Source organism: Gavialis gangeticus, unplaced genomic scaffold (genome assembly GCF_001723915.1).
Source record: "Gavialis gangeticus isolate Ggan-Ray unplaced genomic scaffold, GavGan_comp1, whole genome shotgun sequence".
Classification (NCBI taxonomy): Eukaryota; Metazoa; Chordata; order Crocodylia; family Gavialidae; genus Gavialis; species Gavialis gangeticus.
In genome coordinates, this window is record NW_017729032.1 from 134465003 (window position 1) to 134481372 (window position 16370).

General features: G+C 43.4%; 1 protein-coding gene across 1 annotated transcript in view; it reads right to left on the minus strand.

Annotated features, from left to right (window-relative positions):
- The window catches only part of FAM155A (family with sequence similarity 155 member A), a 1105155-nt gene that overhangs the window by 14238 nt on the left and 1074547 nt on the right, over positions 1 to 16370 (minus strand). Inside the window, exon 2 of the mRNA XM_019525396.1 lies at positions 15222 to 15393. Coding sequence (XP_019380941.1) covers positions 15222 to 15393 — 172 coding nt within the window. The remainder of the gene's footprint in view (positions 1 to 15221; positions 15394 to 16370) is intronic.

Below are 16370 nucleotides of genomic sequence, written 5' to 3' on the forward strand. Positions count from 1 at the left end.
ATTGATTTACCTAAATTGGCTTCAGAAGATTTGGCACTGATTTGGAGAGATTCGGCGATTCGGCCATAGACTATAATGGTGAATCACTGAAATACCTATAACATTGTCATTTTTTGGCTGATTCAGACAAAATTTGCAGGGATGGTAGCTCCTTGTGATGGCATGAAGTCTGGTAAATTTCAAGGAGATAGGTACAGGGGTTTCTGGGAAACTGCACCTTAGGCTGCTGACAAGCAAAACTCGTGACATATGTGACTTTGTGTATGTGTTAAGGCACTGGGGGTGAAATTTGCAGGGATGGTAGCCCCTGTTCTCACCCTCACAACTCCATGGCAACCAGTAAGCCTCAGGCCTCTCAAAGATCTTATAGGTCTGGGCTTTCCCCAGCCAGGACTGTGTGGTGGCTGGAGGTTATGGTGCCTCCTGCTCCTACCCACCTTTCACCAAGGAGGTTTGTGTGGTCCTGGCATTTCCTGGGGCTGCTGTGCTGCCAGCCATCCCATACAGGCCTCCCTACCTTGGTAGGTGACAGTTTTAGGTCATGGCCAGGATGATGTGGGGCCTCTTCCTCCCCATATAGCCCCAGACCTTATACCTCCAAGTTCTTCCTGGCATGAGAGCTCAGCAGGGAGACAGTCTTCCCCTGCTGGCTGATGAGAAACTAAACTGCTGTCTCCAACTCTGAGAGCAGGGCATTAAATGACCACCCTCATTAGCACCAGTCTTGCCACCTACATAGCCCCTTGTGCAGGCATGAGGGAGGCCTGCCAGGTTTCAGGCAGAGTGGTGCCTGGGTTTCTATGAAGCTGCACCTCAAACTGCTGAAAACAAAACTTGTGTCACTTGTGTGTATTAAGGGGTGTAGGTTGTAGCTGTGTTGGTCTAAGGATAAGGGTTTTAGGGTCAATCATCTCTTTTATTAGACCAATGGAATAGTTAGAAAAATTCTTCTTAGCAAGCTTTCAGGTTGAAAAACCCTTCATCAGGCTGAGGAAACATCTAGTTGGTATGTGTGTGTACTCTTCCTGGATGGAAGAAATAGTAAAGAAGCCAGAGGCTGGCATGCAATGCAGGCAAGGAAGCCAGTCATCCTGATGAAGGGTTTTTCAACTCAAAAGCTGGCATCCCAGGCAGCTAAGCTGAGCTCACCTGGAGCCTCAAAACTCTACTGCAACCAGCAAGCCTCAGGCCTGTCAGCCAGGACTGTGTGGATGTGTATGCTGGCTGAAGGTTATGGCACTTCCTACCCACTTTTCACCAGGGGGATCCTTGGTCCTGGCATTTCCTGGGGCTGCTGTGCCGTCAATGGTCTCACCCTGGCAGAGTGCAGTTTTAGTGGTCATACCCAGGACCTGGGGCCTCCTCCTTCCCCATAGCCCAAGCTCATACCTTCAAGTTCGTCTTGGCATGGGACCTCAGTGGTGAGATGTTCTTCCCCTGCTGACTGGTGATGCAGTAAGTGCCACCTCCAGCTCTGAGAGCGGGGCATTAACTGTTTTTTTTAAAAAAGGAAATAGGTGCAGATGGAGTAAGGAGGGTGGAACTCACTCTGTCTACAGATGGAGATTGGGCAATCCCAGTAGTGGGAGATTCACCTTCAGGAACACCAGCTGCTCCACCAAACCAGGATCCAAGGAGGTGTGGTGGGGTGTCACAACATCCCCAGCAATGCTGAATACCCTCTCACTTGGAACACTAGTCAGTGGACAGGACAGGTGTTCCGGGGCAACTCTGGCCAGATCCTGCCACATCTGGCTGTGGGTTGCCCAATAAGCCAAGGGGTTGTAGTCGAGCAGCTCCATGTCCTCGGCAAGATAGGTAGCCACCGAAGCCTCCACACTACATGCTGGAGGCTGGGGCCTGGTGCATCTGGACCCCAACATTGAAGCCAGGCCCTTGGCCCACATTGGCAGTGATTGGGGTGGAGGAGACTGGCTGGTGCTGGGAGTGCTAGCACAGGAAAATGGATCCCCCTCTTCCACATCCCCTCACCTCTGCCCTTCTGCCTCCCTGACTCTGTTTACCAGCACCTCTGTCCAGTGATTGAGGGTTTTGGTGCTGCCAGTGCACATGCTCCCCTTCACCCTCAGGTTGCACATACCTGCCAGCATGTGGATCGTACTACAGTGCAATGGATCCAGCCATTTCCTGATGCTCTCCTTCAGCCACCTCACCAGTCCTTGCACCTCTGGTGACAGCAGCTTGCCCCAGCCAGGAACACTGATCCCCTGGAACTTCTCCTTTGGTTCTCAAGTTCCCTCACTACAGGGATCACTTAGGTAAGGAGGGTATCAGCAGCGCTGAGGGTCTTGGCCTCTAGGAACAGCTTGAGGACCACCAAGATCTGGGAGATGGTATCCCACTCCGCTTCGTTAAGGGGGCCACTGATCCCAATCTCCCTGAGCAAGGCCATCTCATGGATGTCCGTCCGTTCCTCCACCAGCCTCTCAAATATCAGGTATGTGGAGTTCCACCGAGTCTCCATATCCTGCATGATTTTGTGCTGCGGGAGCTCAGGTCTGTCTGTTTCTCCCACAGTCTCTTTCCCCCCTTGATGCTGTGGTGAAAGTAGCCCACAACCTTCTTGCATTTTGGAATGAGGTGGGTGGTAGTGATGGCACCATCACTGGCAGCCCAGTCCCTCTCCAGGGTGTCTCTGACTATGAGGTGGAACTTGTGTGCCACACAGCGAATGTCAACAAAGTTGGCACCACAGACTGCATTGACCATATTGGCTCCGTTGTCGGTGACCATGAACCTACCACCGTTGTTGGTAACGATGAATGAGCCACCCCTGCACTATGCAGTTTATGGCCACCATGATATCCCTTGCCATGTGGGACTCATCTATCACTTCAGCTTGAAGGAGAGCCCACCGAAGTCCTGACTGATCGCACCAGTGCCCTGTGAGGGAGAGATAGGCGTGATCTCCACTCTGGCTGCTCTGGATGTCGGAGGTGAAGTGCAAGGCTACCTGTGGCCCTGCCTTGTGCAACTCATCCCTCAAGTACGCCCTGCACGTCTCATAAAGCGAGGGCACCACTGTCCTGCTAAAGGTGGTGCATGCGGGCATTTGGTTGGATGGGGCCATGAGTGCCTTGAGCTGCCTGAACCCTAGTCGCTCAACTAAGAACGGCTGGCTATCTGGAGCAAGCATCTCCCTGATGCTCTGGGTGACCTCGCTCACCTTTGAAATGCACCCCAATTTGTCTGCAACTTTCCCCCACTGCTCCAGGGTGGTCTGCCTCTGTTTCATGGGGATAGGGGATTTACAGTGACAGGGGGACTTCCCTTCAGGCACACTTCCACTTGTGCCAGGCTGAGGAGGAGCAAGGGCAAGGGGGTGCTGCCTCCTGAGATGCAGCTGCATCGCCATGGTGGCGAAGTGTTTCACCTCCTTGCTCCAGCTGATCTACCTTCATCAATGTCACCGGATAGCATACTTGGGATCATCTGCCACCTCAAAATGATCTCACACTACACTACCCCTCCTGCTTCTGGGTTGAGGGTGTGGATCCTGCCTTATCGTCTTCCTCAGCAGGCAGAGGCACAACAAGAGGAGAAGCTGAGCCACCTGCTCCCACAACCTCCTCTAAGGTGCCTTCTGGAGAAGGAGACCTGCCTCTAGGGGAACTTTGAAGGGGGTGGAGCACAAAATCAGATTCCACCTCAGTCCCCAAAATTTCTTTAGCTAGGGTGCTCAGGTCCCCTCATTCCAGATCCAGCTCCTCCTCTGGCATTGGGAGGCTAATGCTGGGAGATGAAATTGGAGTGGAGGAGACTGTCATCCTGTTGCTGGTGTCTACTTTTGGAGTTAGGGGAGGTGGTACAGGTGCAGGAACAGGTACTGCTCCCACCTCCTTACTCCCACTGGCAGCAGAAGACTCATGGCTGCCAGAAAAGAGGATGTGTCTGTGTTTTGGGGAAGGGGTGTGGAACTTACAGCACTATCTCTTCCCCTACCCCCTCTAGCCCCTCTTCCTCCCCTGCCAGAAGACCTGGCACCTGCCTTTCCAGCACATTTTATATTAATCTTTCCTGTGCTGGGAAATGTGTCTCTGTGTGTGTGCAGCTGTAATATCTCTTCTTCTTCTCTGATGTATGACTGTGTCTGACTTCTGTGCTGTGTTTCCTGTATGTGTAACTGAAATAATATCTCATCTCTGATGAATGACTGTTTCTGACTTGTTCTTCTGTGTTGTGTTCACTGTTGTGTGTGTAACTAAAATAATATATCTTCTTTTTCTCTGATGTATGTGTCTGTCTGAATTCTTCTTTTGTGTTGTGTACTGTATATATGTGTAACTATAGAATGTCTTCTTCTTCTCCTCTGTGTATGTGTGTAATGTATGTGATTTTCTGCATAGTGATGGATCACACTGCCAAAGAAAACACAACTTTATTTTAAAAAGTGTAGGGGGGAAAAAACCAAGAACAAATAGGTTTTTGGGGGAAGAATAAATTGAAAGAAATTGATTGGATAGGGATAAGTAGAGGGATTCTAGTTAGTAAGCTGTATCCAATCCTTTCCAAGAACAAAAACTAGCGAGAGACTGTCTAGGTAGGAAGCCAAGCCAGTCCAGCACCTTTTAGATGCTGTTACTCTGGCAGAAAGAGGTTACAAAAGGCACAGAAAGGCTGCAGACAGAGGCTTATATGATGTTTCTATATCCCTCCCCCAGAGTACTGTGATTGGACGGGGACTCAGGGAAAGATTACAGTCACTGGCCAGCTACAGATGTCAGTCTTTTCCCCCCTGCTCCCCCTCCCTCTCCTTAGTTTCTGTTCCCCTGAAAGACTGCCTTCTGAATCTCGGAATCTCTTTCCAAATCTTTTCCAAATTGATTTGGAGGCTCCAAATCAATTCAGAGGGTTTTTTTTCCTCCTGATTCAATTTGGATTCAGTGATTCAGCCTCTGAGTAGGGCCAAATCTTCTCTGAATCGAATTGTCGACCAAAGCTTTGTACACCCCTAATAAGCAACCTATCCATCCCTTTTGCTTTGTAGGTTCAGGGATACCAGTGGGACCGACACTTAGTCATTATAGCTGGGGAATTATTTATTTGCAACGGGAGATACTACATTTACTGTATTATGGTACCTCTCGAAGAAATCTTCTAAACTCAAAACTACCAGTGGGGAATGGCACTCCCTAGAAGAAATCCTTCAATCTCAAGACTTTTTTTTTTGAGCCCAGCTTTTTCTCCTGCCCAGGCAGGGGGTTGGACTTGAAGATCTACAAGGCCCCTTCTGACCCTACTTCTATGATAAGACTACCAAGGGGGAATATAAGAAAATAAACAATTTAGCTGATTGATACTGACTCAGCCATTGCATACCCTTGTTTAAATTTCCCAGTAAGCACTGAAATCATTGAGCTCAGCAAAGCACACAGCACCTATGGTCACTTTAACTCAGAATTGGCATCATAGTCATGTGGTAACATGCACCTTTTTGCATAACAGCCTATGGATGATAGCCATTCCCAGGAAGAGGGAGACCTAAGTTATCTGTTTTCCTCAGGCTGAGAAGATTCATGCGCATAGTTTTCATTTTCCTCATTTATTTACTTACTTGTAAAATTGTGTCTGAACAAATTATGAAGTTTTTGTGGTGTCAAATACAAACATAAGCTTCCAGCTCTGATACAGCCTCAAGCCCCTATCCAACTCTGAATCCAAGAAATGTACTTTTTCTCTGATTCTTTCTGTTAATATCTTTTGTCATTTCATTTTGGAAATGATCCAAATCCCCTTAACTCTCCTGATGATGATTTTATATATGGCAGCCACTTCCTTTTCTTCAGTCTGAAAATGGGTCTCCAAGGAAGTGCCATTCTGCACTGATCAGTGAAATAAATGTCTTACCAAGGATTGTAACAGCTGATACATAGTAAACTAAATTATGTGTCAGAACTCTGCTCAGGTCAGGAGAGGTTAAACTTAGCTTTGTCTCCTTTACTCTGAAGACCAACTCCAGTTTGACATTAATTAAAACTCTTCCAGGTAGTTGCAAAGAACACGACTGGCTTGGGGTCCTAAGCTGTATAATACTGGATACCTTGTGTTACATAGCTGAACTCTGACATGTCTCTTCCATGTTGATCTTTGTCCCACCCACAATAATTATGGTATGCCACTACTACTGCCAATGCCACAAGGCTTAGAAGTCACAAGGCTCAGAGTCACAAGGCCCAGCAGCAGTGCAGCTGCTTCAGCAGGGAGTTCTCTTACATAGGTGAATCTTCTGCCTGGCTAGTACTGATGGATTGCAGCCTTTTTATGCAAGATAGAGAATCTGGCCATAAACAAAGCAAATGATGCATATTTTAAGATGTGAAAAGAATTATATATTAACAGACTCTTAACACTATACAGTACCTAGATACATACATTCTTTTACTTAAATATCTTTCCACATTGAAGCATGTGAGTGTAAGTCAGTTCATAATATTCTCAGTTAACAACCTTCCCACATTTACAGATCATGATGAGAGACAGAAGAGAACCATATCGGGAAGAGAAAACTTTGCCCTTATTGTAGACAACATGAAATAACAGGATGGCAAACACGGAGGATACAAACACAATTCTAAGGGATCTCAACACATTGGAAAGCTCGGCTACAGCTAACACGATGAAGTTCAACATGGACAAATGTAAGGTGCTTCACCTTGGAAGGAATAATCAAAAGCACAAATATAAAAAGGATGACTGGCTGGATGGCAGCACTATGGAAAAAGACTTGGGAGTCTTGGTAGCTCACAGACTTAATGGCCAAGGATAAATTGATTCAATCTTTGCTGGTTAGTCTAACCTGGTGAAGCTGAACTGGCTTGTAACTGGAGAGACATTCTCTCTGGACTGAGGAAATTCAGGCACATGCCTACAGTGGCTCAGGCTAGAAGCAGCCCTCCCTTCCCTTGCACAGTACTGAGCTGGGGTGGGGGGTGGCCAGGCCCTGGCAGACCACTCTGATTAGAGAGGGGTGTAAACCCGAACCCTAGCTGCATCATCCCAGGCTTTTCCCTGCTCACTGCTCAAAGGGTGGGAGTGTTGGCAGACCCCAGCCCCCTGCTAGCACTCTGAGGCAAAGGGGGAGGGTGCAGTACATGCATCTGTTGTTGATACAGAATTTTCTAATCTCCCTCCCTGTGTGTTTGTAGTGTCTGCATCAAACTGACAGGTGAGCAAGCCAGCAGGGGTCTGATAACAGTATTTATCACCTCATCAGAAAACAATAGTCTGTTTCCATTAATTCAAACTCTTCTTAAACAGTTTACTGACTGAATTGTTGATTAGCTCCAAAAAGCCCAAAGTGGTCACTGTTCTGTCTGCCTATCCCAGTGAAATTGGAGACACTCTCACACAGGCATCTCTCAACATTAGCTAGCATACCACATGCCTAGGGTCCATGGCGATATGTTCTGTGCTATGGCAGATGGTGCGGGGGGAGGGGGATCCCTGCTTGTCCAGCAATCAGCAAGGGGGAAGTAGGGCAGGGGGAAGCCAGGCAAAACCTTCTGTGGCTGCAAATCTGTGCCCAAGCTCTGGCCAGGGAGCAGAGGGAAGGGGCCATTTCTGCTGTGGAGCAGAGTGCCCTGCCCAGCCCAGCCCAGCCCAGCCCAGCCCAGCCCAAAGAGCATGCCAGGATGCTTGGGGTATCTGCTTTATCTTAAACCAGCAAGGGGTATGGGACAGACATTACATAAAGTGGTTTGAGCCGAATCAGTTAAGTCTGGTACTACATTTAACCAGGTTTATCTCAAACCAGTTTCAGCCATTTTCAAACTAGTTTATGTGCACTGAACATCTGTTTTGTTACAGGTTTAAACCAGTTTCTGATCACTTAAACTGGTTTATGTGTAACGTCTGTCCCTAGCAAATATGAGTCTGAAGTATGATGCAGCCAGACAAAAGGCCAATATGGTTTTGGGCTGCATCAATAGATGCATTAGGTGCAAGACACAGGAGGTGATAGTGCCTCTCTACTCAGCGCTGGTTAGGCTTCATGTAGAGTAGTGTTTGGAGTTCTGGGCTCCACATTTTCAAAAAAGACATGGAGAGGTTAGAGAGAGTCCAGAAAGAAGTATATTGCTGGCTGATGGAAAGGTGCTTAAGGGCAATATGATAGCAGTCTTCAAATACTTGAAGGACTGCCATAAAGAAGAGGGAAAGCACTTTTTCTCTCTTGCTGCAGGAAGGAAGACAAGGGCCACTGCTTGAAGTTACAGTGAAGTAAGTTTAGATTGCATATCCAGAAAAAAAAAAAACTTATTCATTTTTAGAACAGTGAGGCAATGGAATAGACTGCCTAGGGAAGTTGTGGACTCTCCATGACTGGAGGTGTTCAAGAAGAGATTGGACAGACACTTGTCAGGGATGATCTAGGTGTAGCTATGCCTATGTTCTACCATGGGTATTTCCTGTGCTTCTGTGCTTTCCTGGTTGCCCCTGCCATTCCCCCTGCTTTCTACTCCATGGGTCAGGGTGTTTTTAAGTATTGCTCAGAGGTATTGGGTGTTGGCTACACTCAAGGCCAGAGACTTTGACTGGGGTATGCCAATGCTCCTGTTGGGACCAAAGCCAAAGTTTCCTGGCTAGGTCTTGCCCCTCCACTTAGGATTAGACCAATCCCTATATCTGGGGTCAGGAAGGAATTTTACTCCATAGAAAGACTGGTATGGACTGTGGGGGTTTTTGCTTTCTTCTGTAGCAGGGGCATGGCCCTCTACCCAGATCTCTTGAGCATATATTGACAACATCTTATAGAAGCAGAACACTGGCTGTCATGGTTCCCCTACTTTACCTGTGGCAGGTTAGGATATTTGGCCTTCTTAGGCAGGAGATTGGTCTAGATGACCTCTAGAGGACCCTCCCAGCCCTACTTCTCTATGATTCTATGATATTTAAATGGTTTTCATAGTACCAGTGTAACAGGCTGGTACTACCTTTTTTAAGTTAATGCATTTTTAATACAACACTGGTTCCCTAAAGGCTTTCTGTTTTCAGAGAATGGAATAGTTAACTCAAGATATCTTAGCTGCACCAAAAAAAAAAAAAAAGCTACATAGAATTAAAAAAGGGGAACAAATCTATAATCACTATTGTTATAAACTATGAGGGTATGAATTGTGAGCACAAATTCAGTGTTATTGAATAACAAAGATGAGATATTCTGAAGGTCCATGTTCTTTGCAATTGCTAAAAACATTCAAGAGTCACAGCTCTATGGTTTTCAGGGTTTAATGCACAAAAGTACTCAGGTACCCCTTCTCCTTTATTTACCAAAATGGTTTTCTAGTCATGAACTGGTTTTTCATTTCCCCAGAGATTCCAAGTATTTTTTTTTTCACTTTACTCCCAGTGCAACCCAATATAACCTACAATGGGAAACTCACTTCGAGGTAGGAAGATGCTCCAGCAATACACAGCCAGTGTATTTAGACTTTGTGCTGCTTCTGCTCCCTGCTGTCACTGTAGATGAGGAAAATGTCACATGGCCTGGGGTTTCCCAGGCCCTTGTGAATCTCACCTATTATACTGGCTCCTTGAAGGAAGGAGCAGCTCATGAAATTTAGAACAAACCTCAGGTTATGTTAAATTATGCTGGGAGATGGGCTTAGTATACAGGTAGTATAGAACAGAGTCTATCTGCAGCTCCGTACACATGGGGCTCTCAGTCACAAATGAAGATCTAATCCATCCATTTTCATGACCTAGGATATAACTGCATTGCTTAATCATTTCTGGAGAATGGAGAGAAGCAGTTTAAAATACACACAGATGGAAATGGAGTGAGAAAATAGCTGAGAAATTATTTTGGATTGAGAAACTGTTTTCAGTTAGAATTGCCAGTGCTATACCTTTCTTTTCATTGTCAGGCTCTGCTAGGAAAAATCAAGTACCTGACATATCTTCCCCTACTAGTCCTCTGTGCTTTTTTCATTAGAAAATCCTGCTATAGAAAAGAAAGAAAAGTACCCTGTATTATAGTTTCTAGACAATGTTGCTCCTTATGTGGGTTTAGTGTTTATACAACTCATATTGGGAGAAAAAATATTATTTCTTCTAGTTTCAAACCAGTGATTCTAACTTTTCATTAGCTAATTTCCCACAGTCACTCCACTAGATGTCTCCCCTCCTCTACCACAAGTCAAATCTCTTGGCATAACGTGACAATAAGGGTAAAAACATAGAGCAAAAGCAATTCACTTTCAGTGGTAAAATCCCCTCCATCACTTCTTATCTAGGCACAATTAGAAATCAGCATCTAACATTTATATTTACATACTGTGCTATGTGCTGTCTTGACACCATATAAAAATAGTAATCACCAATACTTTATTCACTTTCTTGGCTTTCACAATAGCAGTTAAACACAGGAGTCAATCAGTCCATCTTTCCAATAACCTACATCTCTAATGGACCATAGAGAAAGCAGCCTGTTACCATGGAGAAGAAAAAGAGAAATGTTGATTGTGAAACTATTGTTTTTGAAACCTCATTAAAGAAAATTAAGAGCTCCAAAAGGTTGAAACGTCTTATAGATAGATCATGCCATAAATAAAGGGATCCCTTTCTTCTTGGGACAAATTTAGTCTAATTAACTCTGCTCCACAGTTAGTCAAAATCCTGCATAGTAGGGGGAGAATACTCAAAAACAAATTTTCTAACAATTGATTACAAACACAATTAGATTCAGGATCTCCATAAATGTTACATCCAATAATAATTATGGTACATCCATAATTTCTAACATTTTGATAGACAACCTGCAGTCTTTTCTCATGTAAGATTCCATCACTATTATGACAAGGAGAGTTGCTCAACCCATTTAAGCCAAATTTAACAGAGCGCGGGTTTGTGATAAGAGAAATCCTTGCTTGTGGAGTTCGCTGTTTTGTCTTGGTGGTGCCTCTGAGTTCAGGAAATAGATCCCACAAAGCAACTTAGGTTTGGTTTAAGCACTTCAGTGCCACACAAGGTACTTGAGTAAGAAGCCTAGAGCCTCTGAATTTGTCACCCAACCCCCTGGAGATACAGTAAGCTCATTGATGCATATGATTTTTACAGTAAAATTTCCTATGCCTAAAGGTTTGCACCACAGGCACAATGTTCCAAGGCTGGAAAGAGATGTCACCTTTGTATTGCCATAAGATGTTTTATGGCAGTGCAAAGGCCAACCAGACAGACATCCATGCCCTTTGTTGGACCTCAAATGCTCAAAATTTATGGCTGTGACATTGGTGGTATAAAAATATGCTGCTTTTTTTGTGATGGATGTCTGCTTCATGGGAGGAGAACACAGGCAGCCCAGAGCAGCAGGTGCTCCTGGGGCTTCAGGAGCTTGATCCTGAGTACCCTATGAATTCCTATTCATGGGGCATGCAGCCCCCAGAGTGTCTGCCCAGGTTCTCTCATTTTCAGGGGCATGCTTCAGAAATGCCCTGGGCAAATATCATGCTGCTGTGACGTGACTTGAGGAACACCTCTGCAAATGGGGAAACCCCAGGTTTTCCACTTGCAAACTTGCACCCTAGGAATCCCCCGGCAGGGAATTTGCCAGGTAGGGGTCTGCAAGCAAAGATATGGGTCTGTTTGCAGTTGCCGTACAGGATTGGGCCACTGAAGCCTAGAGACCAGCAGGGGCCTGACCTTGTGGGACAATGGGCAATGTCTGTGTCACCCAATGAACTGGATCAGCTGTGCTGGGACACATCCCAGCACAGCTAATCTGCTTCATTTGGTGACATCTGTTTATAGCTTAGCTGGATGCAGGAATCAGTACAGTTCTGTTGGCAGGTGCACCACATTGACTAATTAGTAGGATTGGGCACAACTAGCCCAGGCAGAACTAAAGCAGCTATACCTCTTCTGGTAATCAAGTTAACTCAGTCTGAGCTCATACACCGTGGAGACATGCCTATGGCTAATTCGCTTGTGTATGTGATCTGCAGGGATACTGGTTTTCTCTGATAAAAAAAAAATCCCCAGTTTTCAGTTTAAAAACAAAGAAGTAACCCCAAATCCACATTTTTCCGTGATTAAAATGAAACACCACTATATCTATATCCGTCATTTTAAGCACGGAAAAATGTGGATTTGGGGTTACTTCTTTAAAATCAAAAAATGGGGATTTTTTTTAATCAGAGAAAACCAGGATCCTTGGTGATCCACCCTAGATGTAGGAGACCTGGGCTGAATTCCCTCCTCTTGTTGAGATTTAAATCCACACCTGTCTCAAGGTTGACTTAACTACCAGGTTATAGAGTATCTTGGGGTAGGGCACTGTTCTCTTCTAGGGAAGATATTCTACTTTATACAGATTAATTCACTGGTCAGGGAAGAGAATATGGATTGATAGTCTAGTGGTTATCCCACAACATAGAAGATATTGTTAAACTTCCTCTCAGGCAGAGGCATGAATTAAAGATAGATATCCCAAGGCCTTGGTGAGTGCTCTGATCCCTTAGTTATATGAGAGAAGGAAACTATACATACTTAAATGCAACAAATACAAAAATAGGTGTATCCCCAAAGCAATATGTCTGCCATTATTAGGATGGGCAGGGCAAAATCTCTCTCCTCCCAACTATAGCCATCTCCTCAGCTTTTTTACTGGCTACCTACAGCAGCTCCCTGCTCAGCTGGGTTTTATAAATTCCACCCTGAGACACGTAAATCTTCCCATGCATTATATAGCAAACCTAAATATTGAACTCAAGGCTACGGCTTTCCATGAGAGATGGGAGACTGAAAAGTTAGGTGTTGCAACATTGAGTTGAAGTTTGTTTGGTGAGTCTAGCTCCAAAATCCTGACCTTCAGAAGAGTTGATAAGCATCATTATTTATTTGAGACTGGCTTGAGAAAGGCATGTGCTGGACAAACAAAAAGTGGATACGTATTTTCAAACTATGTTGTGGGATGGATTGTAAGGAGTGCTTTAAAACTCAAACTTGCTCAATGTCTTACCTATAGTTTGGGTTTCCTTATCTTAAATTGAGAAAAAATGCAATTGAAAACAAAACTGCTATTTTTCCTTACATATTCCACGCAATCATTGTCTGTCTTCATGAAATGGGAGTTCCTGAATTCTTGGGATAAGACTAACTCTTCTGCCAGATGCTATTTAAAAAACTTGGTATCAGAATTCCCCAAATTCCTAAAATGTACCAAATATTATGCCAAAGATTTTACAAATCAACCTACCAGTTAAAAGAATGTTTTCTATGTAGTGTATAGGATTATCATGTCCTGTTCTTGACTGTGCCATAGAATCACCATGTGATGAAGTCAAACAATTTAAGATAAAATGTTCATAGGAAGATTTTAATTTAGGGACCCTCAATATTTGGTGGACAACTTTAGACAATTGGTCCAGATGCCACAAAAGTATTTTGATGCCTAACTACTGTTTCCCACTTCATTAAAATGAGCTGAACATCTAAAAATACTTTGATATTCATGGGTGCTAAGCATCTGCATCTCTGCGTGACCTTAACTGAAAGTTTGGGTGATAATCATCAATAAGTATTAAGGAAATGAGCTACCCAAAAAGACAATTTTACAAATTAGCACTATTATATTTCTGTATTTATACATCCATCTATAAAACTCTTGTTCCATTATGCTGGTATAGGATAAATTTAGTTCAAACCTACAAAGTCTCCCAATCCTTCCTTACAGTATCTTGCTATTCAAATAAAAGTTTAGGTATATCTTCCCCACATCCAACTGGTAGACCTTCATTGCAATACAGTTTTTTCCAAAACTGGGATGAAGTTATTAATACTATTTGATTATGGCTTATAATACTAGTTTTCCAGAGACAAAACAACAGATATTAACTATGCTTAGTTTGAAGGATCCAGAGCTTGGAGATTTTAGAGAGCTGGCTGGCATAAAAAAATCTGTCTGGAAGAATGTGTTTCACTGTATAAGGAAAATTGAAAATATAAGAATCCAGAGCCATAGGGTCTGTATGAAAGTTGGTACATAACAAAGCTGGGCAGTATGTGCTACAATCAGAAAATGGAGGGAACTGATTTTTAAGATCTGACATCTAGGCATCCAGATCTCATGGCCATCATTCTTAGCTGTTTCAACCCACTGATTTTTTGATACATCTCAGAATTTATGAAATGTTCCTGTTAAGCTACTAAAATGAAAATGGTAAACACATTGTTTCAATGATGAAAGTGGTAAGCTACATAAAACAATAGTAACTCTAGTAATATAATCTTGTTAAAAACGTACATAAAGTAACTAAAGACAAAGAGACACAGATTGGGCAGAGGAGAAGAGCCCATTGGGAAAGAGCTGCTCCATGGCACCAAAGCCTGTAGAAGCTCTTCTATTCCAAACCCCCCAGGCTGTGAAGTTCAGGCAGGACTATAGCAAGTGAAGGCATGGATGTGTCCTTTGGGGAACGATCCTGTTTATCTTCCATGGAAGTTACTGCTGGAATGAAGTACATTCATTCCCATACACACCATTCATGAATCATGCATTTGCAAGGGGAGGTCATCAAGTCCATATCATGGGCGAACGATGCTCATTGTGAGTAGGAAGGGCCTAAGTCTCTCATGGAGGGTCCTGAAGTGCTGAGAGCAGAGTTCCATCTAAACCCAAACTTCCTTAAGGTAGGGCGCGCACATTCCTCCAAATCCCTCTAACAGCAAAGCTTTTTGAGTTCTTTGTTGTGTTTTGGGTCCTTTGAGCCCTTTGATCCCAACAGGGAGGTATGAAATAACCCATGGACTTTATCTTAACACTGTTCCTGTAAAAGTTGGTACTAGGGCATGAATAAATTACACAGGTAGGGCAGCCATATTTTTAAGTGTGCAGTAGACACATTGTTTAAGGTGTTGCAAAAACCAGCTTCACAGCTCTAATCACAATTATCTCTGAAATAACTTAGTATTATATAACTCAGAATTACCTTTTCTCAATCAAATTATTAAGTATAACACATGGTCAGAAGCATTTTTTCTATGAGAACTGTGCTTCTGTAATGTTAATTACTATGGTCACAGATAAGCTAGAGAAAATGAAGCATTGAAAGTATTGATTTAACTATTAAAACCTTTGAGCAATTATTTGATGAAGAATGCCTTCAGGCTCTCTTAGTTAGAACTATTTGAAAAAAAAAACTGAACTCTTCTTCAAGGTTAAGTTTAGAATGAGAACTAGTGAGATGTGCTAATCTGCACTGTACCTGTACAGATGAAACTTGATAGTCCTCCATAGATGACATCATCATTGTCTGGTAATATAAATGGACACCTTGTCTGAACCTCCAAACAGTATTGCTTGCAAGGAATTCTGTTGCTGCAGTGAAACTGTGTGACTTCAAAATACTGGGAACAGAGCCAGGCTTTGTAGACAGTCTAGAAAAAGAGAAGAATCAAAAGTATACATGGATGACAATAGCACCGTCATTATTAGAAGTACATACTGTACAACACACCTATGTTAATGCTGCTGCTTCACACAAGTGTTAAGAGAATATCCCCTGAGTAAAATAAACTCATATCTTTACCCTCCCACTTTGGATCAGAAGACCCCAACCGAGTCATCTAAAATTACTGTGGTTAAAAATATAAACTGTCACTGCAGCATGGTTGGATTAATATTATTCCTTCATCTTAAATTTTCTAGAGTTGTATTCTATGATGCAGCTCTTAGACATGTATGAAATATTGTACTTTTACAAATAAGTGAGATCCTATGCACAGTTAGAACTGATCTGGAAGAAGCACAGGAGATTAAAAAAAAAACACAGTAAGGAATTTCCAGCTGAAATTTATTTAGTGTAATCAGACTTGTTTACTCTTTGTATTGTTACCATGTGGAGCAAAGCTTTCAGGTCACAGTAGATGGTGCTGCTCTCTCTCAAATGAAACCCTTGGCCAGCCTATAGCACTAGAGAGCACATTAGGGTGTTTGGACAACAATAGCCATGAAGTAGGAGCTAAATCTATAAACAGTCAGAGAGAACATTCACATCTGGAACCAGATTTACCATACTAAAGACTCTAGCAGCTGAGGCGGAGCACCCTACAGAAACAGATGTCATTAAAAAAAAATAAAAGAAGCAAATATTTTTAAAGGAAATAAACAAATGAATTGTGCCTGTTTTTATTTTGTCTTTCTTAACAGAAGATGACATTCATAATTTTAATTTAACTTCATTTGCCATTGAAATGCTTCACGAATGACCATTCAGAAAATGCAGAAGTTGAATTTGTTGAACATTAAGCAGTCACAGTGGGGAAACACCTACGTAACTGAGTTCAATAGCAATTTCCTGTTTTTCTAATACATTTTCCCCCACTAACCTATTTTGAAGTACATTGTTTAAGGT